This window comes from Rana temporaria, chromosome 11 (genome assembly GCF_905171775.1).
Source record: "Rana temporaria chromosome 11, aRanTem1.1, whole genome shotgun sequence".
Lineage (NCBI taxonomy): Eukaryota > Metazoa > Chordata > Amphibia > Anura > Ranidae > Rana > Rana temporaria.
In genome coordinates, this window is record NC_053499.1 from 51132651 (window position 1) to 51147783 (window position 15133).

Genomic DNA, 15133 nt, shown 5'->3' on the forward strand with positions numbered 1-15133 from the left:
TGATGTTAAAAAAAGAAGATGTTTTTATATATATATATATATATATATATATATATATATATATATATATATATATACACACTTTTTTATTTTTGAGGTAGGGGGATCTTGGTCGTAGTCCCACACTTTTTTTCCTAGGACTTGACCCCCGATTTGATCCAAGCCCAGAAGTTAGCTGTCATGGCTGGGCAAATTGGCTGCAGGCATGGGTTTCCCTGTCCTATAGCTGCACCTATACATAATGACAGGAATGCTCATGACAACACTGACCAAAAATGGCCATATTAGGTCAATGACAGTAACGTAATGTAAGCATGGGTCCATATTTGGTCAATTGTGTCACTACCTCCCCATCCCTTTGTGTATGTAAGCTGCAGGCCAGGAAACCTCCTGCCCACAGCTCAATGGTAGCTAGATTACAGGTTTGGGCAAACTAGGGCTCAGACAAAAGCCAAGCCTGTACCCAAGCTCATCACTAATCAGTAGTTTAGCATAGCTCTTTCTTTCCACCACTCTGTTATACTGCACAACCAGGTTGTGGCTCAGCTTTACTATTTCCTGATGCAGCTTTATGGAGCTGAAGATGCTGATTCATTATCCAGTGAAGAGAAGTTGGATCGTAAAAACATAGGAAGTTGCATTGGTAAACCAAGAAATAAGCCTGGAACCTGCCTGTCTGTGCACCAAATATTTAGGAATCCAGATTCTAGCTTATTAGAGTTATATATTATTTTGGCAGATCAATAAACAAGTATTGCTTAGAATTCTGCTGTACGAAATACAGAGCAGCAGATAAGCAACCACTGTGATGTAGTAAACATTTTTTAATACAGTTGTGAATTATACATTGTTTTGTCATATTACCTGTGACCTGAGGTGGTGTTACCCTCTGATCATTAAGCAGAACTGTGCCATCAGTCTTGAAAGTCACTACCTATAACAGAGAAGGAATATCGCAAATATTTGCTTAATAGGGTCACAAGGCGGTCATAGGTAAAGGCAATATCTACCCCTTTATATAGGCTTACATATAATGTGACTGGGCTTAATAGGGTATTAAAAGTACTTGTATGTATATAATCAAAAATGAACTAGTATCAGTGACCCTTCCTGACTGAATCCAGAACTTAACAGCAAAGCTTTGGCTGAACATTTTTATCAACATAATGTTGGCTAAATAGCTTATTATCAATAAAATGGAATTATATATAATTTTGGATAGAGTAAGGGAGGGTCATAACTCCTGTTGGCTTATTTTTTGCCATCTGTGTCTCATTGCAGAGATTTCTCGTCACTTCCTGTCCCATAGCCAAAACAGGAAGTGAGAGGAAATCCCTGCAAATGAAGGTAATCTGTTGGGACCCCTAGGCCATCAGAACTAATGTCCCTAATGGAAGATTTCCCCTCTACTACTTTTCTGGAGACAACCCAAAAGTTGGGATTTTCTTTTACTTTCACTTTCAATGCTTATGGTAAACAGAACAATAGAGAGGGTGAATCTCCCTAACGGGGGCACAGACAGCAAAGGAACCTGATCGTTATTCAAATCCCTCTACACGCTATCCAAAACTAAAGAAAACATTTTGTGGCAGATCCTCAAAGAAATTACGCCGGCGTATCTCTTGATACACCGCGTAATTTTCAAATTTTGCGCGTCGTATCTTTGTTTTGAATCCTCAAAACAAGATACAACGGCATCTGGGTTAGATCCGATAGGCGTACGTCTTTGTACGCCGTCGGATCTAAGATGCAATTTTCCGGCGGCCGATAGGTGGCGTTCCCGTCGTAATCCGCGTTGAGTATGCAAATTAGCTATTTCCGACGATCCACGAACGTACGAGCGGCCGTCGCATTCTTTTACGTCGGTTCCGTTCGGCTTTTTCCGGCGTATAGTTAAAGCTGCTATATGGTGGCGTACTCAATGTTAAGTATGGCCGTCGTTCCTGAGTCTAATTTAGCCAATTTTACGTCGTTTGCGTAAGTCGTCCGTGAATGGGGCTGGACGCCATTTACGTTCACGTCAAAACCAATGACGTCCTTGCGACGTCATTTAGCGCAATGCACGGCGGTAAATTTTAGGGACGGCGCATGCGCAGTTCGTTCGGCGCGGGGACGCGCTTCATTTAAATGAAACACGCCCCCTACCTGCCGCATTTAAATTCCGCGCCCTTACGCCGCGAGAGATACACTACGCCACCGTAACTTACGACGCGAATTCGTTATGGATTTAAGACAAAGCCAAGTAAGTTACGGCAGCCTAGCGTATCTTAGATACGCTGCGCCGGTGCAGATCTTTGTGGATCTGCCCCTTTGCCTTTATTTGCACTTTAAAGAGGTTGTAAAAGTTAGTTTTTAATTTTCTAAATAGGTTCCTTTAAGCTAGTGCATTGTTGGTTCACTTACCTTTTCCTTTGATTCCCCCTGAATTTCTCACTTCCTGTTCCTCCTCAGTAAGCTTGCCCCCATCATCCAAGCTTTTCTGGCTGGGGGATAGTCAGTGTGCTCGCCTCCTTCCTTGGTACTACATCCCTGCGGAAAGCTCCCCGCAGGGATGTAGTCCCAAGGGAGAGGGTGAGGATGCTGACTAACACCCAGCCAGAATGGCTCGGATGATGGGGGCAAGCTTACCGAGGAGGAACAGGAAGTGAGAAATTCAGGGGGAATCAAAGGAAAAGGTAAGTGAACCAACAATGCACTAGCTTAAAGGAATCTATTTAGAAAATAAAAAACTAACCCTTTACAACCCCTTTAAGTTTAAAGATGGTTGTGTTATCATACCTAGATATACTGTAGGTGATCTTCAAACTCATCTGGGTGAGAAGCATTAGAAAGTAAAAGATTTCACCCACTGGAGTGCTCTTGAAACAGTTAACTAGGTGTATTACAGTTCAAGTTGCCATCCTATATTTTTGAAACTACCTGTTTGTAATTTGTCTCCCTTGCTCATGATTAACCCTCCAGTTTAATATTATTGTGGTAACATTGATTTTTTTATTTCGCATCTCAAGTGAAATGTATATGTCTATGTTGTTGGAAAATATGGAAGAAAAGTGCAAAAAATTAATGGTGATTAGATAAAAAAAAAACAGGTAGCAATATGGGGCCAGATTCACAAAAGAGATATGACGGCGTATCTCTGAGATACGATTGTCGTATCTATGCGTCTGATTCATAGAATCAGTTACGCATAGATAGCCCTAAGATCCGACAGGTGTAATTGACTTACACCGTCGGATCTTAGGCTGCAATTCTAGGACGGCCGCTAGGTGGCGATTCCATTGCGGTCGGCGTAGAATATGCAAATGACTAGTTACGCCGATTCACGAACGTCTGCTTTGCCCGTCGCTCTAAATTTACGTTGTTTCCGTAGAGATACGCGGCGTAAAACTAAGGGTGCCCTCTAGGTGGCCTAGCCAATGTTAAGTATGGCCGTCGTTCCCGCGTCAAAATTTTAAATTTCACGTCGTTTGGGTAAGTCATCCGTGAATGGCGCTGGACGCCATTTACGTTAACGTCGAAACCAATGACGTCCTTGCGACGTCGTTTAGCGCAATGCACGTCGGGAAATGTTAGGGACGGAGCATGCGCAGTACGTTCGGCGCGGGAACGCGCCTAATTTAAATGGTGCCCGCCCCATTTGAATTAGGCGGGCTTGCGCAGAGCGGATTTACATTACGCCGCCGCAAGTTTACAGGTAAGTGCTTTGTGAATCAGGCACTTACGCTGTAAACCTGCGGCGGTGTAACGTAAATGGGATACGTTACGCCGCCGCAGCGTAACAGATTTCTACGTGAATCTGCCCCATGGTTCTCAGATGGAAGTGCCCTAAAACAACAAAAATTTATTTTGGTGAATGGTCATCTCAGTGAATGGATACTTTGCTTAGTAGGGTCACAAGGGGGTCATGGTTAAAGGTAATTTACTTTTAATTATTAATGACATTTTTCATTTTGTATATGTAACCTGTAGTAGATATTAAGGGTCAGATTGTGTTTTAACTGACAGACAACCATCCTAAATTGATTATTTGGGGTTTTGCTTTTTCCCCATTAATGTAATCTTAAAATCTCTCTTCTGAAAATCCTTTATTGGGAAACCTCTACTGATTTTGGCAGTAAACATTAAATTTGCCTATATTATTTTTCTGAAATCATTATACAGTTGTTGATGATTTGTTATTGTTTACTAAGTCAGGTGGATTATTAGTCTGATATACTCACATTTTTCATGTTATCCATAAGCACGCTAATGGATTTGAGACTGGTCTCCAAGTCACTGATACGAGTAATCTCCCCTAAAATAACATGTGAGCTATTTTTAATTCCCTGCAACAAAAAAGAAACAGTTATTAATGACCATCTTTTTAGTAACAACTACAGTAATTTGATTTCTCTTGGCGATGTATGAACATTGAATCATGACAAAAACTAAATTAAAATGTATATTTTATTGACCCCAAATAATTTTCACAATGAAACAAAGGAAAATAAATATTTCGGATTTATGATTTACATATCACTACATATTTACTATTTTAATCTTTCTATAAATAGCTGAAGCTCAACTTAAAGAGATAGCTGAATAAGTCAAATGGTGACTGATCCACCCTCCTTCTCTAAATGCTTTTTCAAAAGCATATACCCAGAGCAAATAAAATACATATTTAGTACATCTCTGAAAAACTTGCACATTACCCTGTGTTTTCGATGTTTTAGATTTTAGGTGTGCGAGAAATATAATGTGCTCTTACCTTCCCTTTTGACATGACAACATAGAATTCCTAAGAAGGTGGTGTCAGTCCTGCCTACTTTATTTATGATGGGTTACAATGCATACAGACTAATTTGTATATTCCCCCTATTCCTTACCTTCATAACCCCTGCTTGTACATAGGCAGAGAGCACAGCAAGTTTTTAGATCATTTCTGGCAAAATCAACATGTTTTTTTTTTTTTTTTTGCAATTGTCGAACAGATATAGTAAAATACATTCAATTGTATATTTAGGGATTGATTTCACTACGGTCAAATAGACTTGCACTCTCCAAGTGCAGTTGCATCAGAGCTTAGTAGATGTAGTAGAGCTCTTAGTAGAAGAGCTCTTATGGCTTTTATCATTCAATCATGTGCAAGCAAAAAAAAAAACATTTTTTTTCCTTGCATGTGATTAGGTATTCTTCGTAAATTGAAACATTATCTCATTTACTAAGCTCTGGAGAGTTTGCAAAGTGCACAGTCTATTTGTCTTTAGTAAATCAACCCCTTAGCCTTACCAAAAGGGAGAAAATAAGATATGTTTATTGTTAGGGTTTACATACACTTTAAGGCCCAGATTCACGTAGAATCGCCTATCTTTAGGTGGGCGTAGCGCATCTCAGATACACTACGTCGCCGTAACTTAGAGCGGGAGGTCCCGTATTCTCAAAGAACTTGCGCTTTAAGTTACGCCGGCGTAGTGTAACTGGGCCGGCGTAAGCCCGCCTAATTCTAATTTGGGTGGGCGTGTTTTATGGAAATTAATCGTGACCCCACGTAATCGACGCATTTAACGAACGGCGCAATCGCCGTCCGTGGACGTATCCCAGTGCGCATGCTCCACATTACGCCGCAAAGACTCAATGCTTTCGACGTGAACGCAACTTACGCACAGCCCCATTCATGGACTACTTACACAAACGACGTAAAACTGGAAAAATTCTATGCTGTTCCGACGTCCATATCTAACATTGGTACGCCTCATCTACGCCTCATAGAGCAGGGGTAACTTTACGCCCAAAAAAGCCTTACGTAAACAACGTAAAAAATGTGCCGGGCGCACGTACGTTTGAGAATCGGTGTATCTAGCTCATTACCATATTCGATGGGTAAATCGACGGAAGCGCCACCTAACGGCCAGCGTAAATATGCAACTTAGATACGACGGCGTAAGAGACTTACGCCGGTCGGATCTAAGACAAATCTATGCGTAACTGATTCTAAGAATCAGGCGCATAGATACGACGCCTCACACTCAGAGTTACAACGTCGTATCTGGAGATACGTGGGCGTAACTCCTTTGAGAATCTGGGCCTTAGTGTGTAGCTATGATAAACGTGTACAGTAACTGAAAGGAATTTATTTTTTGGAATAGAGTAAGAGAGAGTTATATCCCCTGTCAGTTGTTTTTTTGGCAGTTGTGTCCCATTGCGGAGATTTCATTTCACTTCCTGTACCATAACCAACAGGAAGTGAGTTAGCAGGGTAACCAGAACTAATGTACCCAACGGAAGAGATTTTCACTCTATTAGTCCTATGTCACCCCAAAATTTTAGATTTGTCTTTAATTTTGATAATAACAGTAAACGGGGCAAGGACAACAAGTGTTATGATGCCTCTACACTCTATCCAAAACCCAAAAAAGTTTTGTCCTTAGTTAGGCTGGGTTCACACTACGGTTTTCCCGTCCGTCAGCCGCATACGATTTCAGTATTGAAAGCGTACGGGCCCGGACGGGAAAACGTAGAGATAGACAATGCATTGCAAATCGTATGCACTCGGATGCATCCGGGTGCGTACGATTTGCTGGCAAAACATTTTTTAAACGTACGCAAAACCGTGTTCAACCACGGTTTTGCGGTCGTTTTTAAAACAGTATGGCAAACGCATACGTTTTCCTTTAACATTAATGTTAATGGAAAACGCACATATGTGCGGTGCCATACGTTCCCGTCCGTTTCAGCCGCATACGTTTTTTCATATAAATCGTATGCGGCTGACGGACGGGAAAACCGTAGTGTGAACCCAGCCTTACACTTTCAAATAATATCTTGCGGTTTTGCCATATTGAGCCTTCGTCAGGCTCTTCCTGTTATAATATTAGTGACAGTGCTCAGTCACTGTCTCCGAATTTTGTTCAGAGACCATTTTAACACACAATGCACAGGCATGGTCCACTGCCACATCGTCAGAAAATATGCCCTAAAAGAGTCTTGCTGCAGAGAAACTATATTGCTCTACTCTAGGCAGTTAACGCCATTCTAAAAGGCTCAATGTTTTTTACGTGCATGAAGGTAAAAAACCTTCTGTGTGCGGCAGTCCTCCACGCCCCCATAATACTTACCTGAGCCTCATATCGATCCAGTGATGTGCATGAGAGCCTTGGCTCTTCGGGGACTCTCCCTCCCCATTGGCTCCCTCTACTGTCAATCACACCCAGTAAGCCAATGAGGAGAGAGAAGGGGGCAGTTCTAGTATATTTGAGGTGCATTTATATTTTGGTTATCCAGTTATTCTTAATAGATTACATTATTTTACATTATACTTGTGCAGCTCCCTCCTAGGTAGGTGCTAGGAGATAGTATAGTTGTTGATCTTTCTGCTTAGCAGGAAGATGGTCAGGAAAAACTTAGGGTGCTCTCTGCCTACCAGGGAGCAGGATAAATTGGTTAGGTCTGCTCATTGTACTCAGGTGCAGCTCAGCTTGATCTGACTGTCCCCCACTGGTCCAATAGGGAGGCATATTGGACAGTGGGAAATGGACCTGACAAGTGAGTACACAGGATTTTGTTACAGCCCTGGCAATTGGCAGAAGGAAAGTGCTGCATTGCATTGTGGGATACTGTATATAAGGCCAGATTACATGTGCTCAGGGGAGTTAAGCCGGGGAACAGAGCCCAGGAGGGAGAGGGGTGGCTGATTTCTCCTCCGCAGGGGCGGTTGTGCAGCCCTTGGTGGTGAACCCAGGGGCCTAGAGAGAGAAGCTGAACCCAGAGGCCCTGCAAGGAGACACAAGGGAGGATCTGATTCTGCCTACTGTGAGTACAGATCTGTGTCTTTGGGGCCTATCGAGTGAGGGCTGCCCCCTTCAGCTAGAAGAGTCAGTGGACAGGTGTCATTAAAGGGGATGCTGGAGAGCATCCTGAAGATAATTTAGTGCTTTAAGCATGTTGCTAGTGAGAGCAAGAAGACTTTTTTTTTTTTCCCATTTCAGACTCCACCGACCAAGAGACTTGCTCACAATCAAATTGCTTGTTATGTCTCCATCTAGGCTTCGCATCATTTGTGGGTACTTTATATATATATATTATTTTTTTTTTTTTTTTTTTTAATTAAATACATAATTTTTACTTTATAAAGCTCCATATATAACAGAGAACCAGTATGTATTTTGTTTGTTTATACTGGGCTTTAAACATTTCTTCCTTAATTATTATATCCCCTCCCCCCGTCCCCTTCCCATCCCCATCCTACCCCTCCCTCCCCGGGACTCCAATTACCTTTCTATCTTATCCGATAAATTCATTTTCTATGGTTAATGTATTTTCTATCTTATTATATATAATTTTTTTTTTTTTTTTTTTTTTTTTTTAATTGTATCAATCCTTAAGGGGATGGAGCAAAGTCTTATAAGGTCCTATGCACCCATCAGATCCGCAAACGTCATTGACTGTTTAAACTCTATCCATTTGGACCAGGTCTCTTCATATTCCTCTAGGCCATCTGTATCTAAAAACCTTAAAAATTCTAGATTTTGAATGAGGTTTATTTTATTGCACCATTCACTAATGGAGGGGCTTTCCCTGTCTTGCCAATGACTGGCAATCAGGCTTTTAGCAGCTGTTAACAAATGTGGTAGTAGACTTTTCTGATATATTTTATTTGGTACTCTGATCCTCTGGTGCAAGCATCCCCAAGGGTCATCTGAAATCTCTATGTCCGTTATTTCTGTTATTAAAGATCTAATCCTGCTCCAGTACCATCTAATTTTTGGGCATCGCCACCATATATGAGCCATATCTCCGATCTGTCTGCATCCACGCCAGCAAAATTCGGAAGCTTCTTTCTTGTATTTATGAGCTTTGTCTGGGGTTATATACCACCGCGTCAGACATTTATAGTTTAATTCAATTATTTTATTGTTTGCTGACGAGGTATGCACTCTTCTCCAAATTTGTTTTAATTCTGGGATACTCAGAGGTATCCCCAGTTCTTCCTCCCACTTGTTAATATATGGTGGGATGTCCAATTGCTCTACTTCTATTAAGTTTTTGTAGATCTTAGAGATCACTCCTCTCCCAACTCCTCCTCCACGGCTGTGGTAGAGCCTCAAAGAAATGTTTTAACTGGCCATAGCGCCATTCATTTATATCTATTATTTCCCCTCTACCCTTTAGTTCCTCATAAGTACTTAATTTATCTCGTGTCATGACGTCTTTCAACTGAGCATTTTCTTTCCTAATCCATTTCCCTGATATCTTCTCTATCCCTGGTACAAAGTGTTTCGAGTCTTTTAATGGCATTAATGGTGAGTTAAAGTCCCAATTTTCCCTCTTGTGAACCCTATCCCATATTTTAATAGCTAAATGTGTAATACTGTGTGATTGTTTACCCAACTCCCTGTATTTATCTGGAATCCAGATAATACTCCCGAGTGAAACATTGCTCATCTGGTATTCCATCCTTACCCAACTTTTTTGCTGAGTGTCCCTAATCCAGTCTATCACTCTTGTGAGAATTACTGCTTCATAATAACTTCTAATGTCTGGTGCTCCCCATCCCCCTTGTGTCTTATTTTTTTTTAAAGTTGCCCAGCTGATACAAGCTTTTTTGCCCTGCCACACAAACTTTAGTAAAATTGTTTGTAATGTCTTGAAGTACTTCTGAGGTAAAGCTATCGGGAGCATCTGTATCTTATACATGATTTTTGGCAAGATTACCATCTTAAAAATATTCATTCTCCCTCCCCATGATATTCGTCCTACCGTGAGTCTGCCAAGTTCTGTCTTAATTTCTTCCAGCATGGATACAAAGTTTGCTTTATAAATCCTCTATTTTGAGATAGCTATTTTTACTCCTAGATATTTTATTTCCCTTTTCCCCCACACAAAAGGGAACTATTTTTGATATATATTTTGATCTTTCTTAGCTATATTAATACTTAGGGTTTCGGATTTAGTTGGATTCATTTTAAAATTGGACAGCTCTCCATATTGTTTCATTAATTTTAGTAAGTTTGGTAACGTTATTCTCGGGCATGTTAAGAAAAACAGGATGTCATCCGCGTATGCCGTGAGTTTATGTTCCTCTCGTCCAACTTCTATACCCTTTATATCTTTATAAAGAGCAAGAAGACTTAACCCTTCCATACATGTGTCTGTATGGTCAAAAGCAGTGTGTCTGCTTCCACAGATAATCCATGAGGCAAAGTAAGAGTTGTCCTTATCTATTGTGAATAGTTCTAGTTGGAGTATCTCGCTTATCCCTTCTCCCATCCAAGTTCCAAATAAAATACAAAAACCCAAATACCCTGGACTGGTCTTTGAGTAATGAGCAAACGTGAGTAAGGGTGGAAAAGTAGGAGCTATCAGCAACCAAGCGGGAACCTCTAGAAAATCCAGAAAATCCTTAGCAACCAAGCAGGAAACCCTCTGCACCTAAATGGGAACTCTTAGCACGTAAGTGGGACCTTAGGACCTTAGGGCCAGATTCACAGCTGAGATACTCCGTCGTATCTCAGATACTCCGTCGTATCTCTCAGAGTATCTATGCGACTGATTCATAGAATCAGTTAAGCATAGATATCCCTAAGATCCGACAGGTGTAATTGTTTTACACTGTCGGATCTTAGGATGCAATACCGCGGCCGCCGCTGGGGGGAGTTTGCGTCGTAAACCAGCGTCGGGTATGCAAATTAGGAGTTACGGCGATTCCCGGCGGATTTTCGCGTTCGCTACGTCGCCGCTAGTCTAGTTTCCCGTCGCAAAGTTAGTCGTTTTTTTTGGTGCCCTAACTTTAGTCAGCAATCGTATTGCTGTCTAAAGTATGGCAGTCGTTCCCGCGTCGAAATTTTAAATTTAACGTCGTTTTCGTAACACGTCCGGGAATACGGAAGTACGCTACGCACGTCGCCGTTCCAAAAAATGACGTCACGGCGCGCAAAGCACGACGGGAATTGCAAAACTGAGCATGCGTAGTAGGTCTGGCGCGGGAGCGCGCCTAATTTAAATAGCACACGCCCATTTGAATTGGCCCGCCTTGCGCCGGAGGCCGCCAGCGTAGTTTTCATCGCAAGTGCTTTGTGAATCAGGCACTTGCGATGAAAACTTGCGGCGGTGTAACGTATCTACGATACGTTACGCCGCCTCACTTCTACCTGAATCTGGCCCTTAGCACCTAAGTACCAGCTGTAGGTTTAGGAGCATTCTGTGTTTTCAAATGTACATAGTAAAATGTTTTGGGAAAAAAAGAAAAAGTAAAAGCACATGCCTATAAACACTCATAAACTTGTGTGCAATTAGAGCCGCTAAGAATTTTTTTCTGACAGAGGTTCTGACATTTTTTTGGACCCAAAATGTTTCAGTTAGGGCTTACATTGACTTTGAATATCTATTGCATGTGTAAAAATACCTAATGCCATAGCTATAAAAATTCCTCCTGTAATAAACAGTTATACCACATACACACCACTGTTTTTCGGGTTGTAAAAAATTTCATTTTTAATGGTCTAGAAAAAACACCTTTTTTTTCAACCCGATCGTTAAAACGGCCTTGCCTACACACGATCGTGAAAAAAAATGCTCTAGCAAAGCGCGGTGACGTACAACTCGTACAACGGCACTATAAAGGGGAAGTTCCATTCAGATGGTGCCACCCTTGGGGCTGCTTTTGCTGATTTAGTGTTAGTAAAAGACGATTTGCGCTTTTCAGTCTGTTACAGCGTGATAAAATGTGCTTACTCCATTACGAACGCTAGTTTTTCCAGAACGAGCGCTCCCGTCTCATAACTTGCTTCTGAGCATGCACGTTTTTTTCACGTCGTTAAAGCCCACACACGACCATTTTTTACGACGTTAAAAACGACAACGTTAAAAACGTTGTGAAAAATTAGAGCACGTTCTAAATTTTTAATGGCCATTTTTTACATCGTGAAAAATGCTCTGGAGCCCACACACAATCTTTTTTAATGACATTAAACTAAAAAAAACATTTTTTACAACCCGAAAAACGGTCGTGTGTACGCGGCATAAGTTTTAGAAGCCAAATTGTCTCATACTACAATTGCTGCCAAGTTTTTCAGACAGCTTTATAATTTCTCAGTCTTCTTTCTTATCAATCTATTCACCAAATAGCAATGAAAATATCACTTGCCTTGGACAACACATAATGGCAGTCACCATGGAAGGTATAGGACTTCCCATCAAAGGTGGTGATATGGGCTCCTCCTTCAATGGAACAAGGTCCAGGACAAGTGTGGTCTGTGCATTTCCATCTTCCGGATATGCAGTGGCTGTAACAGAAATACTTGAGTAGTCATACTGTATTATGTAGGGATCATTCTATAATGAGAGGAGATCAGCTTGCGTACATCATTGACAAAAGGTCCTTTCACAAGGGGCAGATTCTGTTCCGATCACCAGTGGATCAGATCCCCTGCTGATCAGAGCACAGTGGGCAGATGACATGCTCTGTTCTTTGAGTGGCCAGGAGTAAACAGACTCTGCTGTCCGTTTAAAACCAATTACCCTCCAATCCAATTTACCTAAACAAAAGAGGATGGGTCCCCTTTTGCTTTTGTTCTAGCGGACCGGATCAGACCCAAAGTTAGGTTGGTGTAAACGGGCACAAGTTCGTTTACACCTGCCTGTCCATAGGAATGTATTGACCTTCTGATTACGTCCACCTGAAAAACTGACAGGAAGACCTGATTGGACTTCCTGTGTAAAAGGGGCCAAGCTAATGCCAGTATAAGCCTTCAAAAAATCTTCACTAAGCAAAACCATGTACACCGAAATCACCACCTAGGAAGCCCACCCTTTAATGCATTGCACCTAACTGGTTGGGTGACCCGTGTTACTGTGGTGGTGGTGGGGGGGGGGGCGGGTCTTCTAGGTGTGGACTGTAATCAGATGTGCACTATTTTTCTCAATACAGATTTGTAAAGAAAGTGACTTCACTGGTGTGTGGCCTCTTCCAGTATGGAGCAGGATGGGGCTCCAGGGACAAAAGAGGACATCACAAACAAAACGTTTCCAGCAAACTTACCAGCTAACCCACAAACAAACCAAATTGTGCCTGTCTAACAATTGTTGTTAAAAACAGATGGTTTTGTTGCCCACTTTTGTAAATACAGTATATGTGGAAGCCGAAGTGCCCACGTCAAGGCTCCTCTGTATACTGTGATTCTAACCCTAAAGGTTTGAGAGTCCTCAAGTTGGAGCTCAATTTTGCTTAAAGGCACAGAGACACAGCTGAAGACATCCAATGTGTCCCCACCAGGGCTTTTTTTCAGGGGGAACTTGGGGGAACTCAGTTCCACCACCTTTGGCTTAGACCCTTTGGCGCCTGCTCACCACAATCACTTGTAAACACAGAAGTCTGGTTTCTGTGTTTACAAGTGACAGCTCTGCACTCTGTGTGTAACCCCCCTGAACTCTGCACTCTGTATGTAATGCAATCCTGGTGTTTAATGCCCCTTTAACACCCTTCTACTGTTTGTGAAATCTGAACGGGGTCGTGGTTGAGTTCCTGCACCTATTTTCTGAGAAAAAAACTCTGGTCCCCACCAATGGAGGACAGTATTTGTAGCTTGGAAACAGTGAGGTCCTTGATGATCTTTGATTTGATTGTTTACTATATCTACTGTAACTCACTGGCTGGCATATTCACTGCGGGATTGCTATCACACTATCGCTTTTGCTGACAAATTCAGAAAATACATATTTTTTTTTCAAATTTTTGTGACAGTACAGCTTGTTTCCAACATGTTTGCATAAAAAAGTCTACCTAAATATTCAGCTTATTTTGAATTTACCAACTCTATTGCATTGACATTGACATGTATCACAGTTACAGTTACCAGCCATAAACAGGGAGATCAATGTAATAAAAGTCCTGGCATATGCCGAGAAACCAGACAAGTTTGCAAAATCTATATTTGATATACAGTATTTTAAATGCATTTGTGAATGTAATATTTAAAATATAAATATAATATATATACTTTTTTTATATATAAATATACCTTAGTCCCCAAATATAAAGATGCATCATAAAGACAATGGAATTAATGAATGAAAAAGATCCTGCACATTTATATATATATTATATATATATATATTATAGGTGAGGTTCACACTAGCCACGTGCATGGAAAAATGCAACGTTTACCGTGTGGACTAATGCAAACTCTGGCTCAGGCAGAGAGTAATGTGATACACGATTCATAACAACATACTGCTTACTTTTTTTGTTGTTGTTTTCTCAGCTTTTTTTTGAGGTGTCACTTTTAGTGACACTTCATTCTTGTCACTGAACAGCAGCGTCTTGCATTGTGCTGCTGTGCGTGACATGCAACAACATCCATTGCTCTGTGAATAAATGCAGACATGCCGCATTTTACTGCAGCTCACCACACATCACACCAGCATTGTAATGTGAATGGGGCACCTAGAAATTAAATGGTATTCTATGTGCCCTAGCTGTGACCTTTATTTTTGCAATGCAGAAAAATGCAGGTCACCTCACACAGTGTAAACAAGCACTTACAAATCTGCTCTGATTAAATTTATTGGGAAACTCTTACCATTTGTTACAGTCATTTGTTATAATCTCTCCTGGGAGATACAGACGTTCTTGATATTTACAATGGCATTCACTAACTGGGACACAGCCCTGTTCTGTGTAGTCATCCTGCACAGTGCCTAGCGATAAAGAACAAAACAAAAAAACAACTGTTATTTTACATAGCCCTTTATAAAAATACCACCAAAAATATGATACTAAACAAAATTGCAAAACTATTCATCCAACATATAAATCATTGTATTCGTTATTTTGAAAATACAGTGTAAAAAAAGTAAGGCTGAAAAAGCATTTGTAAATTTTAACCATTTTTTTTGGTATAATAATTCTTTATTGTCCTGGTTACTGTGTCAAATGTATACTAAACAACTTAAATGGTCACACCGAGACAGCGCTTCCCTCCTCTTTGTAGTGAAATAACCAAGCATACTTGCCAGTGTAGAAAACAGCTTTCCATACAACATTTCCACCACTATTGAAGGTCAATGTTAGCTAACTTACTACAGGCATACCCCACTTTTAAGTACACAATGGCCATTATTTACTAAAGCTGGAAAGTGCAAAATCAGGCTCACT

The 15133-nt window shown here is 41.0% G+C and overlaps 1 protein-coding gene across 1 annotated transcript in view; it reads right to left on the bottom strand.

Annotated features, from left to right (window-relative positions):
• Positions 1 to 15133, bottom strand: part of LOC120916769 (mucin-2-like) — a 198160-nt gene that overhangs the window by 162548 nt on the left and 20479 nt on the right. Inside the window, exons 8-11 of the mRNA XM_040327709.1 lie at positions 14559 to 14676; positions 12125 to 12263; positions 4221 to 4325; positions 865 to 934 (exon numbers count right to left, since the gene is read on the bottom strand). Coding sequence (XP_040183643.1) covers positions 865 to 934; positions 4221 to 4325; positions 12125 to 12263; positions 14559 to 14676 — 432 coding nt within the window. The remainder of the gene's footprint in view (positions 1 to 864; positions 935 to 4220; positions 4326 to 12124; positions 12264 to 14558; positions 14677 to 15133) is intronic.